Consider the following 19861-nt stretch of genomic DNA (forward strand, 5'->3'; position numbering starts at 1 on the left):
CAAGAAGTGCGTGTGTCAGGGCACACGCAAGCAGGTGGGCCTGCAAGAGGCGCGCGCGCCCGAAGGCGGGTGCCTGTGAGGGGCAGGTGCGCGAGGGGCGCCGGGCGCTGTGGGGGGAGGGGGCGCGGCGCCGCGCGCCCCGGTGAGGCGAGGCCCGTGAGGCGGGCGCCCTGCCGGCCACCGTGCCCGCGCCGGCGGCGGCTGCCCAGGGCGGGGCCTGCTGACGCATTGCGGCTGGAGCGGGCGCGGGGCGGCCGGGGCGGCGGAGCCGGACCCCGGAGGGGCGGGTGCGGGTGCCCGGGGGCCGTCCCTCCGCCCGCCGGCGGGCTGACTGACGGCGCTCCCCGCCCAGGGACTGGAGGGGCCGGAGCGGGGCGGCGGGTAGGAGGAGGAGCGGCGCGAACCGCCCTGCGCTGCCGCGGCTGCTACCTATTCATTCAGGCACCTAAAATGGCTGGAGAGAGGAGGTGGCGGAGCAGGAGGAGGAGGAGGTGAGGGGGCAGCCGCAGCGGTGCCCCCACCTCCTCCCCTGCGGGGCCCTCCTCGGCCCGGCAGCGCCCCCCGCTCCCGGCAAGGCTCGCGGCCGCCCCTCGCCTGCGCCCGGCACCATGTCGGCCGGGCAGGACGAGAGCTCGGTGCGGGTGGCGGTCAGGTAAGCGGCGGCGCTGGCCCTCCCGCGGGGCCGGGGGCGGGCGGCGGGGGGGAGCGCTCCCCGCGGGCCCCCATGTCGCGGGTGGCCGCGGGCCCGGTGCGCGGAGCGGCGCTGCGAGCTGCCCGCCCGCGGGAAAGAGGGACAGCAGCGAGGGACATCTTTCCCGCAGAAAGCGTGTCACCTCGGCGCCTGCCGAGCCTCTCTTCCCTACAGACGTTGGAAATACCCCAGAGGGGGAGAACCAGCCCACCTTGAGATCTCTCGCAGGGGTTTCTCTCTGATTTTCAGCGGTGACCCTAAAAATACTGCAACTAATTATAGCGCGGTGCTGCGAGTGCTTACTCATGGGAGTAAAGCTGCCCCTAGACTGCAGCGCTGCCGTTTGCATCACGGAGCTTTGCGAGAGTGGATCCTGGCAGACTGGTATTTTTAGAAGGATAAAGGCTTTTATCCCACAGAGGCTGTGTCTAACCTCACCCACCGGTGAGGGATGGGCTTCCATAGTGCTGCTCACAGCGTATGCAGAAGTCATGGTGGGAGTAGAGCTTAAATAATTTTAAAACATCAGCTAATTCAAATTACTCTTTTATGAGAGATAAAAATCTGTTGTTCATCAGTGAACTCTTGGCTCTTCTCGGTTTTCTGTGTGAAGATATCATTTTATTGTTTGAAGAACTTCCAGATTAGCCCACGGATGCCTTGATTTTCAAGATGTCTTTACATAATTCAAACATGAGGAGAAATATATATATGTGCGTGTATGTTTATTTATGCATATGTATGCCAGTATTTGGGTTTTAATTGTGATACTGGATGATGATTTATTTATTTCCTTTAAAGAAGTGCCTTTCTATTGTATGCTGACACACTTGGAGTATGACGCCACTAGAAATCAGACTTCAGGGGAAGGTCTGCTGCTACCAGTTGGTCCTTGGGATCGCTACATACATCTCACCTTAAGAGAATTCAAAGGTTGTACAGGAAGACTAAGAGGGTGGACCGTTTTTTCTCTGAAGGGTGTAGGAATAAAAGATGTTAACTGCACGCTGTTGTTGGTATGTGCGTGTGGGGGGAACGGTTCAATAACGTTTTCAGTAAACAGGGAAACACCGCCCCTGCACGATAACATGGGGTGTATGCTGCAGTTGTTTATTAGAGTCCGCTTGCTGATTGCGGTAGCATTTTCTATGGGGAGAGATGCTTTGGTGAGTGTTGTTATCTGTTGAAGCGTTTTTTCACATGAAGTACAGGGAGGTATTATTCCAAAGCATAATTGGGCTGTATTTTTAAAAAGGAAAATATGAGATAGGTGTGATACTAAAAATAGGGCGTGTTACGGGTTTACAGACTGCTCTGTCATTTGAAGAAAATATTAAACATCTACCGAGCCAAAAAAAATAGTGATGTAGAAGCGAATTTACAAATAGGGAGGTTTGCTGAAGATAGGAATTAAGTAAAACCTACTGGTGCAAATATATTTATAGTTGTAGGTGTGTGTTAAATAGATCAGAAATAATATATGACAAAATTTGAAAGAGTGATTTTTAAATCACCTAGCTGTAGCTTTTGAAAACGAATCCCTAATGTTGCAAAGGCATACTTCTGTACTATAATTGTCTAACTAACATTTTATGTCTGAGCGCAGTTCACTACTAATGAAGAACTGCATCTTTCCTCCTGTCTGCTTTCTTCCCCTTGGCAGATTAACTATTAATGTACAAGATTTCTCCCTGTCTACTTAGCAGTCATGAACAAAAGCATGCACTTCCCCCCCCCCCCCCAGTAGCTCTTTGTAGATGGCTTTCTATTATTCCTAGTTGTTTATTTTGCACAGTCCTATAATTCAACTGGTCTTGCAACTTGCTGTGTATCAGCGCCATGCTGTACTGTGCGTTATGAATATTACACTCTGTTTCCTTGTTGCTTTTGTTCTTCAGTTCTTTTTCAGAACTTGAACTTCAGTGATGATCTCCACTGTTGTGATGAATTAGTTGTTGGTTTTATATGTATGCTTCCTGAACAAGGCTTGCTGTACAGCAGGACCAGCTTTCACTTTACAGCCCCAGTGGTAGTAACTGAAGTAAGATGCAGCGAAGGCATAGTACACTGAACTTACTGCAGAGCTGAGTTTGCTTAAACTTTAAACGTAGGTTATAGAATAGACATCACTGAAATTGTTTAGCAAATTGGTTCTCACTTAATTGTGTACAATGGGATTCAAAAATACTTCATTCGTTCCAATTAGCACCACCTTTAAGCTATCATCTTGTATGCTAATTGCTCCCCATTTTCTTCAATGTAATAATGGGTTTGTTAATGATGAGCTAAATACTCCAGCTTAGCGAAGCTTGAAATCTGAAAACAGTTTGGCAGATAATCCAGTAACTAGTGTTAAATTCCCCCATTAAGAAGAAAATTCTTTCTCTGTTGTCATTCACCATTTGTGGACTTACAGTTTTGATGATGGTGTGCAACTTCAACAAAGAGCTTTGCTCTCTGTGTGATTGTGTATGGTGTCCTGTTTTCAGATAAAATCAGAGTGCCCTTGTGCTAGTTATTTAATCAAATGGCTGTTTTTTTCCTTTTAAATGTGAACAGCTATCATTTCTGTAAATCTGAAATTGCTGTCTTGCTTTTCTAAATGTCTCTTCAGCATGTGAAAACTTAACTTTTGATGAGAAGGCTGTGAAATGGTACAAACATCATAGGCAACTCTTTCTGGAGCCAAGTCCACAAAAGGATGTAAATTATAGTTCTTGTGTTTCTTGCCACTATAGTGGTGTCCACAGCCAAAATACAGTCTGTAGGCTTCTGGCATGTAGCATAGATGAAGTTCTTACTTAGATGGTGATCCTCAACAGCCAGCAGTCTATGCCAGTATGGATGGGGTCACAGCAGTCAGTGCCCATAGCCATTAGGTCGGAGTTATGCTTACCTTTACCAACCATCAGACCTGAGCTGTGTCATAGGAACTGAAATAGCTCTAACAGGGGAGGTAACAGTGCCTGTCCTCGCTCCATATGGCTTGGAGCTGTAGGGTTAGGCTGTCCTAGTAGTGATGATCTAAGAAGGCAAGAAAGTTAGACCGTGGTCCTTTGTGGTTTTGGATACATGAGAAATGAGGGAACTGGAGAGCAATGATGTTTGGGTAGAGCTTACCAGAAGGCTTGCATGGAGGACTAATGTCAGATAAAGCATGGAACAATGTCTGATATTTGGATCCCATTACTGAGAAGGTGTAACCATGTAGAATGTTGAAGTAAACATCCACCTTCTAGTCATCTAAAGGAGAAGGATGACCTTGATTCCCTCTTAAGTCAGTGGAGGCCCCAGAAGTATAGATAAGCTTCAGTGTTGATTTGTAATTCTGCCTTTTAAGGTGCTGTATGAAAACAGAAGAAGAAATAAGGAACAATGTGAAAAGATGAATAGCTGTGGAAGCTGGCCAGTAGTGAAGAAAAGTGAGGTGGTCGCTCAGACAGGTGACACCTCAGGTGGAGTGGACAGTCATAGGACATGAAGTGACAGTTGGTGTAGTTAAGGAAGTAGGGCTTTGGCATTGGGCATGTTGTCATTGTGAAAGATGGAGCCCAGCTGAAATGGAATTTATGGGCAGAATGCAAAGAACCGTGGGAGAGAGGAGTTAGGGGGATGATGTTTTATAATCAGATACGTTTAACATTGGTGAGCAGTAAAGAGCAAAACTGTGGAATTTTCCACTTTGCATCATCCTTGGTTTGTGTACATGTACCTTCCCTACTTCAGCAGGAATATCTTGCTGCTACTGCCTCATCTGCTGTGATTGACATCTGCTCTGTGTCTCATCCTTCAAGCAAAGAGGAGTGTTGCTGCCTTCCTCCTCACGTGTAGAGAGGCTGTGTGATCTGGCCACCCAGCTCTTCCCTGAATCATCTAAAAAGTTTCCTTCTCATACCTGCCCTGGGTGTCTGCAATACGTTGTGACACTGCTTCACAAAGGTGAAATGTTGATGTTTGCCAAGTATGGAAATTCTGTGCAAAACGTCATGGATCTACCGGGAAATTTTTCTAACAGGGGTAGTAATGAGTATAGCTGATGAGTTAAAACCACTTGAGTTTCTGGCATTCCAAAAGGGAGACTTAAGTACTCTAGAAAAACATACAGATTACTATTTAGGAACAGATTTTTGCAACTAATCAGGCTGCTTGTGGCAGAAATCAGGATACAGTGTTAACTTTTATTTTGATAAGGCAAATGGGATATGGTTATCCCTGGTAACCTTAGGGTTCCGCTACAAAAGTTTGTTATGGGAACACTGGATTTCCTCTCTTCATACCCCCAGTTCTTGAACTATGTGACCAGTTGAACCTTTTCTGCATTTTTTTTCCTCCTTTGTAGTTCCTGTGTGCGTTTTCTCCCCATACGGGATCTGCTGTTTGTTGTTGTCATGCTTCTCTACCTTTTCATCTTTTGCATTCCTCTTTCAGCATTTTTTCCGAACAGCTTTTACACTGAAGTTTTCTGTGCTAGAACCAGCTACTGTTAAATGCGCTAGGAAAGAAGCAGCTGAGTGGAAGGAACCTGTCTTTTTTGATAGGTGTATTTTGAAGCACTTTGGCTGTTGGAATTAATTTTCTTACTTGGGATGCTGTTCTGCAAACATTTACAGCTGTGTTTAAGCTTCCTACCATGAATAGATCCTCAAATGTCAAATGAATGGCCATGCATGCTGTGGTATACATCATAAGCTTTGGAGGGCAGAGGTACTCATGCTTCCCATACAGAGCTAAGCATTCTCATAAATAATTCTGTAACTAGATAAGAACAGCAATAGTTTACAGTATTATCCATTGGCTCCTTAAAATTAACCAGTTTTCCTTTTGTTAGACAATAGTTATTACCCATCCGTACTCGTGTGAAGTTGTGAAAGGTTTTTTTTTGAAAATGTCTCAAAATAATGATCATTAATGAAGTTCAGCAGTCTATCAGTATGCAAGTATGCCCCACCAAAGGAAAAAAAAAGTTCAATAGTATTACATAGTAACTTTTTTGGGACATGTTAGGTGTTGGGAAATGCCTCTTCTGGAGAGAGAGTCTGTTAGTGGAAAGCTACAAAAGAGATCTTGTTTTCGAAAAGTTCATGTTACATATCTTTTGTTAGTTTTGATGTTTCCCTTTGCTCCCTGACTTAAACAAACATTCCCTTGTCCTTCACTGAAACTTTACTCTACCCCATCCATATGTTTTGCATTTTAGCTGGGGGGGGAAAAAAAACCCGAGACACGACGCCATCTGCTGCTGAATTAATTCTGGTTTCATCATCTCAGACTTGATCATCCATAACTGATATTGCTTGGAGCAGGCTGTAATCTGCGATCTTGCTTTCTAGGAAGTAAACTTCCTTTTCCACCACTCCTGTGATGTAAACACAAACCTCATTCTTTGATGGAGGGGAAAGAAACCCTAGCTGGACTCTTCCCTTGACATCATATATTCCTTGCCAAAAGATGGATATGTCTTGAATTTAGAGGAAGAAAAAAAGCAATGAGTGGTGTGCATGAATAGCTTGTGGGTGAACTGGCATTAATTTTCTTGTAGAAGACTTGGGAGCTTACTTTGCCTTGAAAATCCATGAAGTTAGTCACCAATTTGCACTTAATGGTATTTTCTTTACTATTTATGCTCTGTGAAGAGTTAGGATTTATATTGTTGGCCTAGACATTCCTTTATTACAGAACTCAAGGTTTCATGTTTTCAGTTTTTCTATGTGATTTCTGTAAATTCTTCTACAATATTTGAATAGCCCTTGTGCTTGGGATCAATTTTTCTTCTTCCTGCTTTCCTTTTATTTGCTTTAAGCATCTTGAGATCACCCTTGCTGCCAACTCAGAGATGACTGCTGGAATTCTTGCTTTCATGTTCTATTGCCTGATTACTGCTGGGGAAATAAAGCTATTTGAGGTGCATTTTCTTCTGTTAAAGGAAAAGATTCAGTATCCTGCTGTGTATGCGGCTGCTGGAGCAGAGAATTTTTTGTTATGCTGATAGTCCCATGTAAAATACTTGCAAGGAGTTAAAAGTGTCGTTTGAACTGGTGAACAAGAAAGTTTAATTAGGAATCAAACCAGATCTGAACAAGTCCAGCAAGAGTAACTACATGAGTTGTGCATTTTTCTTGTGCATTCTTCCTCTTTTGTTCTAAAATTGTTTTAAGTCTTTGTGCATTTTCTTCCCATCCCTCCTCCTTTTTTTAGTTCTCCTTTTTTATTTCTATTTTTCCCTGGTGAAACTTTTCTGGAATAAGTATAGACATATGTGACTCCAGTGTGACTGAAGGGAGAATTGCCACCTTAATTTTCAAATATGTTCTCATGTTTGACATGTTTACCATAGCAACAAGATGCAAATGGAAAATGGTGAAAGGATTTTAAGGTCAGCATCACAGTGAATTTGATGTGTAGAGAAGGTCTGTTCAGTATATATTTTTAAATGTTAAAAACTGCTGATTTGGAGTTAATGATTGATTAGCATAAAATATTTCCTGAGTAGACTGTATGGAAACAGGAGTGAGGAGGGGTTACTGTCTGGTCCCTTATTTTTGTGAGCATCCTCAACAGATTTGGTTTCCATATTCCACTGCTGGAATAATTAATTTTTGTGAAATAACTTTTTTTTTTTAACTGGCTGACATGTTAGGCTTGCTGTCTGGGACAATGCACCCTTTAAGCATCTTTAGGTCTTTAACTTTACTTAACAAAAAATAATGGCATATTCCTTGACCCTGTTTACTGTTAAGTTTCAACACAGAAAATGGAGAGCAGCAAAACCTTAATAAAATGCTATGATGTTATTGTTCTGCTACACGCAGCAATTTGTATGAATTCAAGTGGAATAGCGCATTTCCATTGTTAGATTAAGAAATGGATTAGAGCACTTGTTGTCTGGGTAATTTTTGATGTCTCACTGTTGGTTCTTGCATTCGTGCTGTTACAGGAACTGTGTAGTTCAGCTGGTTAGCAAATACCTAAGTCTTTGCAGGATGTATTAGATTTAAGAGCAAGTATGAAGAATCTACATTAAATACTCCAGGTTTACTGAAATGCTTTCTCTTGTATATTGTAGCTTTGAAGGGCCCTTTTTTTCCCTTTCATTTATGTTCAATCTAATCCTTTAAAAACACGAATGAAACATGATTCTCAAGGTGGAGAAGAGTTAAGGACTATAGCATGGCGATTCAACTACCACAACGGAACACATGGAAGGTTATAGCTAGTAGGACTGGACAGAAAATATTTTTCTTTCATGAGACATCTCGAAGTCTGACACCTTTATCTTTTTCTGCCCTGGTTTCTTTTGATAATGGAAGAGTTTGATCAAACAAGCTTAATTGTTTACCTAGTCTGATCTCATCTGGGGTCTTGAATAAAGGTCTTTCACATCTTGGATCAGTGCTCCAGCCACTTGGTTATTGTCTTTGTTTAAGCCTGTGTATTTTCTCATTATTTTCATTGACTGTATTTTCCCTCCCATTTCTAATCATGTTAGTTGCCTCTTGCTTAATACTATAAAATTAAGTGGGCATCTTAGTCTGGAAAGCTATATAGCTGTGGCATATTAACGTCTGTCGGGAGACTGTATTGAAGTATGTGACTTGTTAGCAATGCTGATTAAAATGTTATGTGAGTCATCCGCAATAGTGAGACTTCTTCTCACTATTCTCTTCTCTCACTTCTTCTCACAAGAAGAGTGCATCTTCTTGGAAAAAATGGTAAGAAGGTAGACTGACTTAAGGCATCTGTTTTATGTAATTTATTCAAAGTATTGAAAATTGAGAAGTTACCTATCTAATTAACTTTGTTTTTCAAAGCCAGTAATTCTTAGCATTCATTTTGTTGGATGAGTCTCCCCTTAAGCATGCGACTGATTGGGAGACGAGTCCAGAGACCTTTGTGTCACCCTGAGTAGCTACTTATCCCAAAAACTTGGAGTTACTGATCTCTCTCTCAATAGTATTGATTAAATATATTTGCCAACTGCGGCAGTGCCTCTTAGTCTGTGCTTGATCTTAGGACAGAGTCTGTCTCCATCCCCACCCTGTGAGGATATGAGAGGGCTATGAGTGTAGGTAGTGAGTCTTGTTGACTTTTTTAAATGTTGCTCTGCCGCTTTTCTCTCCCCATGCTCCACTGGCACTTTGTGTACAGTCATCTCAGAATTATTACATAATTCTCCTGTTCTGAAGGTCCTCAGGCCAAAGATATAGCTTGAAAGTATAGTAAACACTTATGGTATGATATAAATTATAGATGATGCAGTATCATGAGAAAAACAACTGCTACTAAAACACCAGTTAATCATAATCAGAGTTAACCTCCTATGAAAAAATATTACAATTAAAAATTCTGTTTTGCTAGTGTGTATGTGGCTTTGTTTCTCCCTCCTCCCACCACTTGTTTCTATGTGAAGGGAAAAAAATTATGCCTGTACCCCAGACACTTTGATCTGTAGGAAATAGCTGACTACTCATTTTTTTTACCTGCCAAGCAAACCATACATTGCTTCAGTTGTTGCTCTGCAGAAGTTGTCCAGGTAAGGTTTATTTCACCCCCTGGTCTCAATCGCATTCCTTTTGAAGTCTGGTCTTTAATTTTAAGTACATATGAAATCATTATTTTTAGACTCTGGCTCTGTAATGTGATCACTTAGAATTTTTCTTAAAAATCCTAACATGTATACATATTACTTTGCAGACTAGGGATATTGATACCATCTAAACATCTGTATTTTCTTTTGCTGTTTACAATCGTATTGTGCATGTGAATAACTGATATCTTTGGGAAAGGTTGATTTGTTTTGAGCTGACTGTTTGAAACACAATAAAGACCAGAAATGTCTTTTCATGTTGGGTTAAGATGGAGTAAACATCTATCTTGACTAGAAAAATATATATTTAGAAAAGAGGAGAATTGTGCTTTTAACAATGTTTGAAGAGGTAGCAGGTTAGAGAGAAGGCCACCTGTTCAATCTGTGTCACCTGGAATGCAGCTTATGCTTCTGTCTAGTCTAATCAGTCAGCCCATCACTCAGGAACAATAAAATTGCCATTTTGATCTTCACTGGTAGAATTCTGAGTTCAGCAAAAGTGGATTAGTGTTCAGTGTGCTCTAAAAATGAGATGTGAGCTAGGGCTGAACTAGTATTGACAGTTAAACTATTTGACAATTAAACATCAGCATAATTAAATGCTGCTGCTTTTTCTTTTGTACTCCCAAAAAGCTTCAGACTGTAGGGTTTTGCTTGGTTTTTTTTCTTGCTTGTTTGTTTTCCTTTTGTGGGCTTATTGTTTGTTTTTTCATTCTTTCTTTCCCACACAGTCTCCAAAGTGATCTACATTGACTGGTCATCTCGTCAACCCACTGTCTTGGTTCTGCATTTTAAGGTGTAGCTGTGGATATATTTAATTATCATTGTTATCACAGCTTTTGAGGAACAGATGGACTTGTCATTGTTCTCTAAATGTCAACAAGTAAAGTCTTGGTAGGCCCCAAAGAGGAAGAAACGTTGTACAGCTGAGAGCTTCAGATGAAAGTGCTTTGTTCTGTGCTTGCAGCCCTAAAAGCAGGGCTGGTCCATGCCAGACCAATGCTTCTGTTGATTTTTAATTCTCGTGGCTGCTGAATAGAATGCTGAGATGTTTCTTTGGGAAGAGGGGACTCGCATAAAATGGCATTGGCTTACATCTTGGATGATACTTGACTGAAAATAAAGGGCCAGTGCACTCTCTGCTGCTACTGTAGGCAAGAATTCTAGTGTTTATGAATAACAAGTAAAAAATAAGCATGGAACAGCAGTGTTGTATGATGGCAAAAGATGGTGATCAACATATCAGAGTTTTTTGTGAGGTGGAAAGTAATCCATACCCTTTGTTCACTATTGCTGATGTCTCGTGTTAGGTTTTGGGTGCTGCAGTTCAAGAAAAATGTGACTTAACTGAGGGGAATTGAAAAGAGAAGGGGAATTACTGTCTAGAAAACATGACCAGTTCCATAGTGTGAGATATGAGCAGTGAAGATTGCTAAGAAATATGACTTAAAATACTTTGACTCAAATTCAAAGGGAATCAGTTGTTCTTCATGTTGAAGGTGAAGTGGATAGAAGGCTTAAATTACAGTAAGGAAAGTAAATGATAGAAAATATTTTTCTATTGTAAGAATGGATGTCTTGGAACAATTTGTTTGTGGAAATGTGGAATTGCCCATATAAGAGACTTTTAAAAACAGTTCAAACCGGTAACTGCTGGGAACATTTTGGATGTTGATACTACCTTGGTCTGGAAAGATAGAGTGGGTGAATAAACTATGACCTTTCTAGCTCTTTTCCATCCCAATTGTCTGTATTTCTGTGAAGCTGTGTGTCAAGTGCCAGGACCTGAATTCACCACAGCTGAACGATCCCATTCAGATGTCAGAATATGTTTACAGGGGTGTGACAACACCCACATGAACAATAAAAGCCTTACAGATTTGGAAGGGTAAGCTCAGACTAATTCAAGTTTGAAGGGATCTCAGGAGGTCATCTGATCCAACCTCCTGCTCAAAGCAGGGTCAAAACTAAATTAAGGTGAAGTTGCTCAAGGCTCTGTCAAGTTTGGTCTTGGAAAAACCTCCAGGGATGGAAATTCCTCAGTCTCTCTGGGCAGCCAATACTTGACTGTCCTAATGGGCAATTTTTTTTCTGTGTACCAAGTTAGGAAATCTCTTGCTTTGGTTTATGACCGTTGCCTCTTTTCCTCCTGATGTGAACTGAGGTTCACTGTAAGGAGCTTGGGTCTGCCATCTTGGTGATCTTCTGTATTAGAAGAGAGCAGGCAGGGCCTAAAAGCTGGGAAGATATCGTAAGAGCTCTGTGCTTACGATCTATTGGAAAGGGTAAGATACGGGTGCAGCCTTTTCTCCAGATGAGTTCTGAATATGATAGAGCAGCTTCTTGTGGGACTGCCGGTCATCCAGTGGTGCTGGTGATACGGCTGCTCTTAAGAGATAGTGTGCTGTAAGCATACACAGCACAGAGTACTGGAGGCTTTTGTTTGTTTGCATGGTTTCTGTATTCTTTCTGTTCTTTCCCCTCATCCAACCCTTCTCTACCTGTCTTAAAGGCTGTTTCACGGTAGATGTGATATTGCTGCTGTGAAGGCATTTGGAGCGTGATTCAGCTATGGGTAACAACCTGCTTTTGTCTCCTTCCAGCAGGAATATGTGGCGGTCACCTTCTGGCTGCATTTACTCTGCCACAGTTTAAGCTCACTTATTCTTCTGGCCAAGCTGACTAATGAGAGTAATTAACTTCCATCACTGTTTAATATTTCTTTGATTTTCAGATGTTCATGCTCTCCTCAGCCATCTCATAGAATAATTGTGTCTGTTTCCCTGTCCCTGGCTGTGACAGTTCACATTTCATTCTTTCAGTTCTTCTGGCTTGTTCAAATGATCTTCTGTAAGGCAGAAAGAAACGCATACAGCAGTGGTTTATCACATGCTTCATGTGATGGGCTGTATTCACAAAACTAAAGCATCAGTTACTTATATGACTCTTTGGAAATATAATTTCTGCATTATCAGTTTTTGTGTTGTCTATGAAAAATGGATTTTAAAGTTTGATTTATTTGAGTTTGTGTGTTCATATAATGTGTGTGGAGCACTGGGCGAAGTTAACAGTCAGCTTGGTTTGTATTGTTGGATGTCCGCCTAGTATTTGTAAGAGTTGTCTGGTTAAAGTTCAACCTGTATAAAACAGAGGAATGTATTGGTAGACTGAGGGAAGTGCTTTGAAGTTCATGGTAGCTGCACCTCTTGGAGATACATGCTTCTGGTTTCTTGTATTGCAGCTAGGAAATGCTATCGACTTCCAAGTTTTATGGGATATGTCAGGGAAACCTGACTAATTGTGGTCTAGCCAGTCTATGCATTTTTCATATTATGATTAAACTTTTGTGCGAGGCTATATGTTTAGCCAAGGAATATCCAGTGAGGCAGAATGCTTGTAACGTACTGCACTGTTTTAGTGAAAATTACTCTCCTATTTTTGCTGCCTCCTTGGTATAGAGGGGGGATGGTCATTCCAGCCCAGCAATGTGTGTGAGAGGTCCTCTCCTTTGCTCAGAAGTTACATGAATTGTCATTGTGGTGTTTTCTGTTCTGATAATAAAAAATAAACTGACTGTTAACCCACTTTTTGGTCAAAATAGTGGCAGTGTATTTAGTGTATAACTGCATTAAATGTTTTATGATAGTAACTGTATTTCAAATGCCAAATATGTAAACTTGGTTTTGGGTCATGCTTGCTCTGTTCTGTAGATCTTAGGGGTTTTGGTTTGGTTCTTCATTTTCAGCTAATAATGTATTAGTCATTTAGTTGTCTCATGTTTTGGCAAGATCTGACTCCTGTTTCTGAATGTCAGATCCTTCAGAATGGTTTTGAATATTTAAATATCACTCACAGCTGATCAGTTTAAGGCATGATTTTAAGCTATGCTGTAACCCAGGGTTTTGGGTATTAATGCATTCAACACATTGTGAGACCTTTTCCCTCTGAGTCACTTTGCTTTTAAAGTGCAATGTATAAATTAGATTATCAAGGCTTATTTTCCTTATCTGTTTGTCTTTTGAGGCTAAGCTCCATCTCTGGAAATCTTTAAAGTAGATGAGGTAAACACCAGAAGGAAAACTGCTAGCCTAAAACGACCACATGGATATATTAATATTTGAGCACTAGTGTTGGTTGATGTAAAGTGATACTGGGTGGATCACTTAAGGTACTACTGGAAGATTTTTGTCTTTAAGGGGTCTTTCTCTGCTGCAGCTGTTATCAGTACTGGAAACTCTGTTTTTATACTACTGTCTTTTGGGATGGGTGATGCCATATAGCCTGTGTACACCAATGTCCTCACTGGCGTGTGCTAGTATAAGCAAATGCCTGGTTGGGGGACACTGGCCACCTCTATACGAAAGCTGGAAATAATTAAATAAACGGTGTGACTTGTTTTAGGTATTTTTCTTCAGTACAGGGTTCAGCTACAAATTCTTGGACATCTGCTGCTGTTTAGAGGGTCAGCTCTGGTGTTGGAGTATCAATGACCCTGCCTTCTGAGTGTTTGTTCAGTATTTAATGTGCTGGGAAGACTCCTGTTGGAAGTAGCTGAGAAATTTTGTTCCCAAAGGAAATGGACTTTCTCTTCTTTCTCTTTCTTCCCTCCAGATAGGTAGGAATGACAAGAGGGTGCAGAGCCACGTACCTTCCAGTTTTATTGTGAACTCTGAAAGGTTCAAGGACAGCCAGAGCTTTTTTCTTTTCTTCTAATCCAAAAATCTTTCTGGATATCCTTATTATGTGTCATTACATACTAGATTTGTTCAGCTTGCTGTGCTTGTGACTGATGCAAAAATCACAGGAGAGCTACATATTGTACAAGGACCTCTCCTGAGGTGTAGGGTTTTGTTTTATAAAAAAGAAAATAAATTATTTTTGTCAGGTTTATCTGACTTGTTTGAGTCCTAGTGTAGGTAGTTTACTTTAAAATGTTAGGTGACAAAGGACTTAAAATATCAGACTTTGTCTTTAACAAAAAGCCAGGGTTCCAGCAAGAATTGCCAGTGGTACTGAAGCTAGCAGCTCCTGCTGCGATGGCAAATTGTGAGTGTCACTGCTGTACTATTTTCCAGCTGCAGTGTTCTTTGTGTTGCTCCATTTTTGCTGCCTTTGCAAGACCCTTCTGCCAACACTTCTGCTATAGATTAGAGATCAACCATCTACATGTGCTGCTTTGCAATGACTACCTGGGAACACAAGACTGAAGACTTGTTACTCTTAACTGAAAACTGTTTGTGACACCTCCATGTTAGGAGGATGACGGGTACTATAGAAAAGGCACAAGAGATTGTGTACAAATTTTTTTCTGTTCAGATGTTGATAAGATTATCTGACATATTGTGTAAGCTAGTCAACTGGATTTGATAGAGAATCCAATTATGTGGTTAGTTAAAAACATGATTGTGTGTGAAGTGCAACCGGTCCTGACCTCAAACTTCAAGCAGCAGGGAAATCCTCTCCTTTCATTAGTTCCAGGAAATCCCGTTCGCTGTCCTGAATCTGTCGCTCACTTATAGTTTCCGTTTGTCTTGTTCCCATTCTTCAGCCACTGGTTCTGAATTCAGTGGTCTAGAAATGGTTAACTCTAAATATAGTTGGGAAATAAGCTATTTGTAGTTTCCTATGGGCCTTTCTAATTACTCATCTGATGAGGCTTACATAAGGGCTGCATTGCAGTTGCACTTTATTTGACAGAGTTCTGTATTTCTCTGTAAACTAAAGTCAAGTGATAAGGCATGGACAAGCAAAGTCTATAGTTGAAACCAGGGGAAAACAAAGTCTTCTGGGAGGATCTTAAGGTGGTATTATTGCTTAACTGTCATGTTTCCTTTAAAAAAAAAAGAAGAAACAAAAGAAACCTCCCTGATGGTATAAGAACTGAAAGCCTTCATTGCTGTCGTTCATTGTTCCTTGCTTTAGCATTTCTTTGTATTCAGTGGTGAAATTTAGTTTAATATTACAGTTAAAATTTTGTGTAGCATGAGTTAGCAAAATATTAGAATTTAAAACAGCACAGAAATTTTTCTCTTTAGCTTTGACACTGAAATGGTAAAAGCAGACTGTCTTGGAAGAATTATAAGAACTTGTTTTGGAGAAATCTGGAAATTGTAGAGAAAATAGATAGTATTGATCTACTAATGCTCTCTTAAGACTCACTTAATACTTCCTGGCAATTTATATAGAACACCAGTTAGCTTAAGTTTTGTCTAAATATTAAATTTTTCTTTCTAAACATCTGTTACCTTGGCATATACTGGAATAAAGAGCCCTTCTACCTCTTCCCTGCATCCTCAAATGCTGCTTGTAGTGCTAAAGGAAACCTTTTTAAGTGGAAACAAGGTTGGCTGGAACACTAGAGCTTTGTTATTGCTGTATGATGTTGTTGTCTTTTTTTTTTTTTTTTTTTTTTCCCCCCCTCCCCCCTGCCCCACCACCATGGTTTACTGTGAAAGCAGTGGTAGTATGTGGTTGAAGCTGAGTGCAGCCCTGGGGTGGAAGTTGTGTGTCTATAGGTGTGGGAGACAGCTGCCTGGCTTATAGCAGTCGGCAACACAGAGTTCATAGCCTGCATTAACATCCAGTCTTCTGACTTCTTGGTGCTGGTAAGGAAAACAGTCTGAAACAGCTTTAAAGGTATGGCTTAATATGTACATATCTGTCTGTAGCTTTTAATAAACATGACCTTTCATGAAAGCTTTATGTGAGCCTTAGCATAAGACCCACCCTGGCCTTTAGGCACTACCAGTATGCCCATTACCATGTTACTTTGTGTGAACTTAAGGTTTTCTGTATCCTGGCAAAGTTTATTGTTAGCATAGGTTTTGATCCTGGAAAACCTTGTGTGCACCTCCCTTCATGCACTGTCCTGCTGGTCACATTTAAGCTAAAGGAACTCTTGTCTGATGTTAAGCGCTCAGAGGAATGAGATACTGGGCCACAAGTTTTGTGGCAGGGACCACAATAAAACCATCTCAGTTCGTTTTACTGTAGTCCTAATATGTAAACAGTTACTGTAAGCTTAAATTTCTCAGGCAATTTGAAACAGTTTAGACAGGAGTACTTCTTTTGAAAGCATCTGTGTTACCCCCTGTGCATGAGGGACTATGAACTCCTGTGCAGAAAAACCACAAGTGATTTGCATTGATGATTTCTGACAGCAGCTGGGAAATACCCGATTTAGAAGTATTATGTGCCAAGAAGAGCTGATTTAATTCAGTCAAGACAAAGAAGTGGTTTTGGACCCTGGAGAAGCTTGTGAGGAGAGACCTTTTTTTCTGTCCCCAAGGAGCTGAAGCCAAGTGTTCAGCAGACAGAAACGAGCCCAGGATCAGGTGTTGCTGCTTTGTGTGTGCTGGAGCTGAGGGAGGCTGGCAGAGCAGTGCCCAGTCTAGCAGCTGTGTGCAGAAGAGAAGGATTGTTCCAGAAGCAGAGGCAGAGCCTCCCATGCCTGTAAATTAAAACTGAGAGAATTGCTTTTAAATTTGTGAGCTACCTTGCTGCATAATTCATCTGTTTTAAAAAGTGACTTTGCATTAATAGCTTTGGAGTTCTGGCTGGATTTGTAATCTAATCGGGGAACCTGAGCCCTAATGAAAAACTAAGCCTACAGCTAAACACCAAGCAGAAGGTACTTAGCCTCGCTATTATGTCAGTGTAGATATTAGTTGTTTAAAGCAGATACAGGTAGCAAGGTAGTATCTAGTTCTTTCTAGATTTTGTTACAGTGTGCATGTCATGAGATTTGTGAACCCGCCAGTTTACATAGTGGTGCATTACCAGGGTGCACTTACTGCATGGATGGACTCTGTCCTAAAGCTAAAATTTTACTGAAATGTAGCAGTTTTATTTTTATTAGTGGTAATGTCAAACTGTAGGCTTGCTAGTGCAGTGAGGTCTGCACGCGAGTAGCCATTAAACCAGGCAAGTGACTGTATTTCCACAGTGATTTCCACACTCAATTTGTTCAGCCTAGCCAACAGTGACTTTCAACCTGCCTGGAGTGGAAGCTCGGCTGTTAGCAAATCAAGCAGCCTTTTCTATTTTATATGTTCTGAAAAGTCAAGAATATGAAATAAGTCCATACTTTTCTAATGAGGTAGCAGAGCATGCTCTTTCACTTTCTGTTAGGTTAAAATCTCCAGTGATATGTTGGATATTATAGTCAATAAGTTATTTGGATAGTTTTAACTCTTAATGGAGAACTAGTAGAATTAATATTGAAGCATCACATCTTTAGTCAGGTGATAAGCATCAATCAATCTGTTTTTAAATGTTATCTTTAAATTATGGAGAAACATACTAGAGAATGTCGTCTTCACGTACAGGATGATGTTCTCTGCTGGCAGTGGGGAAACTTCATGTGGAAGAAGCCATAGTGGCTGCAGCTTTTTGCCTAATGTAGATATCTTTGCCCAAATCAAACAAGAAGTTGAAATATTCCAGTTATTCATATATTTAACAAAACGTGAAAATGTTTAGAAGAAGTTTCTGGTTTATCAGCCAGAAAGTTATTTTCTATGCACATCCATCTTTAGACAGAGGTCTTAATTTTAATCAAATTCCCAATTTTCTGCCAGAACTGTTTTATTAAATAAGCTTTTGGTCGTGGTAGTTTCTTGCTCTTCTTCAGGGTATGTGGGTGTATGCTATAAGTGTTCTGTGAGAACTGAAGTTGTATAAATGAAGAGAACTGGATTTGTCTTAGAGAAGCTACGACGCTGCACTTATGTAGTAGCCCTCTGTATGTATTGTCTTGTATGTCCTTCTGTATTACTTCCCTTGGTCTGGATAAAAGGCTGAGGATGTGAAATAGTGGCAGCTCTGCCCTTGGTGCAGATGTTATTGCAGTGGAGATCTCCCTTCTTGCTAGCCTTGGAATGTGAATTTGTGTGGAAACTGGCTTTTCTGTGGAGTTCCAGATTCCAGTGTATTTCTTGCACAGATGATGTTGTGAGGCCCTGATATAGTCTTTACAGCAGTACCAAACCTGTTTCACTTGTCAGCTGTGACCAGTTCCTTTCTTTTGACTTTTCTTGTTATTTAAACTCCAGTTATTTCAGCTTTCCACTGGTATTTTCCATATAAATGTCTCCGATTAACAAAAATGTTCTTTTTTTCCTGTCCCCTCTGTACTACATATCTGAAAACCAGTCTACGGCTAGCAGGAGAGAAGATGATGGCCTATAGATAATCCAACCAGGTTGAAACTGCATGGGAAGTGTACTTAGAATCAATACCAAGAGACTTTCAAACACCTCAACTGTTGGCAGGAATTGGAGAATGGAGGGGTGGGATGTTTGGGGACTGTCAGTTTGTATTTATCCAAAATGCATGTTTGCAACAAAAGCATCCAGAAACATACTCAGCCATTCTCCAAATTGATTGCTTAGTGTGGAAAAATGCTACCTACTGAATTTCTAGAACAGTTTCCTGAATTGCCCTGACATAACTTTTTGGAGGCTTTCTTGTAAAGCATCATCTGAAGCCAAGAAAGAGCAGCAAGGTGGTCAGGTCTTCACAGGGCAGCTGAATACAGTCACTGCATAGGAACAGAAGGATGGAAAAATTAACCTTTAATGTTTGGTGCTGTTGCTGCTAACGTAGATGTTTTTACAGCCTTGCAAATAGGATGAATAGACGTGAAGGAAAGAATTAAAATTGGGGATTGACATTCAGACATATAAAAATGTGTAGCTGAACCAGGAGGGCTGAATAAGGTAGGTAATATTGCTCCTTCCTGTTTTGCAAGTTTTAAAACAGATAGTACTAAATAAAGCAAGTGGGTTGTTTTCCCTTACTGCACAGTTGGGATTTAGCAGCTCAGAGCTTTCACTCACTGCTTGAACAGTCTACCTTCTGTTTTGAAACAGAGCAACTTCTGTTCATTAGAAACAGTCAACAATAAATATGAAGAAATTTTCTGCCGTTTGCTTTGGAACTTGGTGGATGGGTGTTATGGATACAACATGCTTTTTTTTTTTTTAACAAGGAGTGGCAGAAAAAGAAAAGTCATACAGCAGTTTTTGTTTCAAGAATGTTGCACTGGAAGTTAACAGAGTGAAGGCACTATTCAGAGCAGATTACTGAAACAGTTTTTAGCTGTCTTGTCCCATTGTGAAGTGTCTGGTTGTTATTTTAGTAGTGTTAATAAAGCAGTCATTTCAGTAATTATTAATGCCAGCATGTAATTTTCTTTTAACTGACCTGATCCTCCTTTTCTTGTGTTGTGTTTATTTAACACATTAATTACTTGGTAATTAATTACCCAAGTAATTACTTGGGAAGTGGCTCATAGCTTTAGCTATAAGATGTTGGTACTTTTGTGTTTGTGTTGAGTTGGTAAAATATAATTCTTGGACCTGTAGCTCATAAGTGTAAAGTAACCAATGGCCCTAGACTTGAGAATATATAAATTATAACAGTTTTCAGAGCTACAGTACTTTTGGCATGAATGTGTAGTGATTTCTGGACAGGTAGGTGGATGGCTGTGAAAAGGGAAGGGGAATCTGAGTAAGGGAGGCAGTAATTGAGAGTTCTTTGCTGCAGACACAAGGAAACCTTTTAACTTTGTAAAATAATAGAGT

The 19861-nt window shown here is 40.8% G+C and overlaps 1 protein-coding gene across 9 annotated transcripts in view; it reads left to right on the forward strand.

Moving 5' to 3' along the window:
- The first annotated feature begins 249 nt into the window (after nucleotides 1–249).
- The window catches only part of KIF21A (kinesin family member 21A), a 92376-nt gene continuing 72764 nt past the window's right edge, over nucleotides 250–19861 (forward strand). For 5 of the 9 annotated variants that reach the window (XM_037387863.1, XM_037387864.1, XM_037387865.1 and 2 more), the window contains exon 1: nucleotides 251–652. In XM_037387863.1, the coding sequence (XP_037243760.1) occupies nucleotides 609–652 (44 nt within the window). In that variant the 5' untranslated portion in view covers nucleotides 251–608. Of the gene's footprint in view, nucleotides 653–19861 lie in introns of all 9 variants that reach the window. The other 4 variants (XM_037387855.1, XM_037387858.1, XM_037387856.1 and 1 more) reach the window with 1 other exon arrangement.

The sequence above is a fragment of the Falco rusticolus genome, chromosome 5, assembly GCF_015220075.1.
Source record: "Falco rusticolus isolate bFalRus1 chromosome 5, bFalRus1.pri, whole genome shotgun sequence".
Lineage (NCBI taxonomy): Eukaryota > Metazoa > Chordata > Aves > Falconiformes > Falconidae > Falco > Falco rusticolus.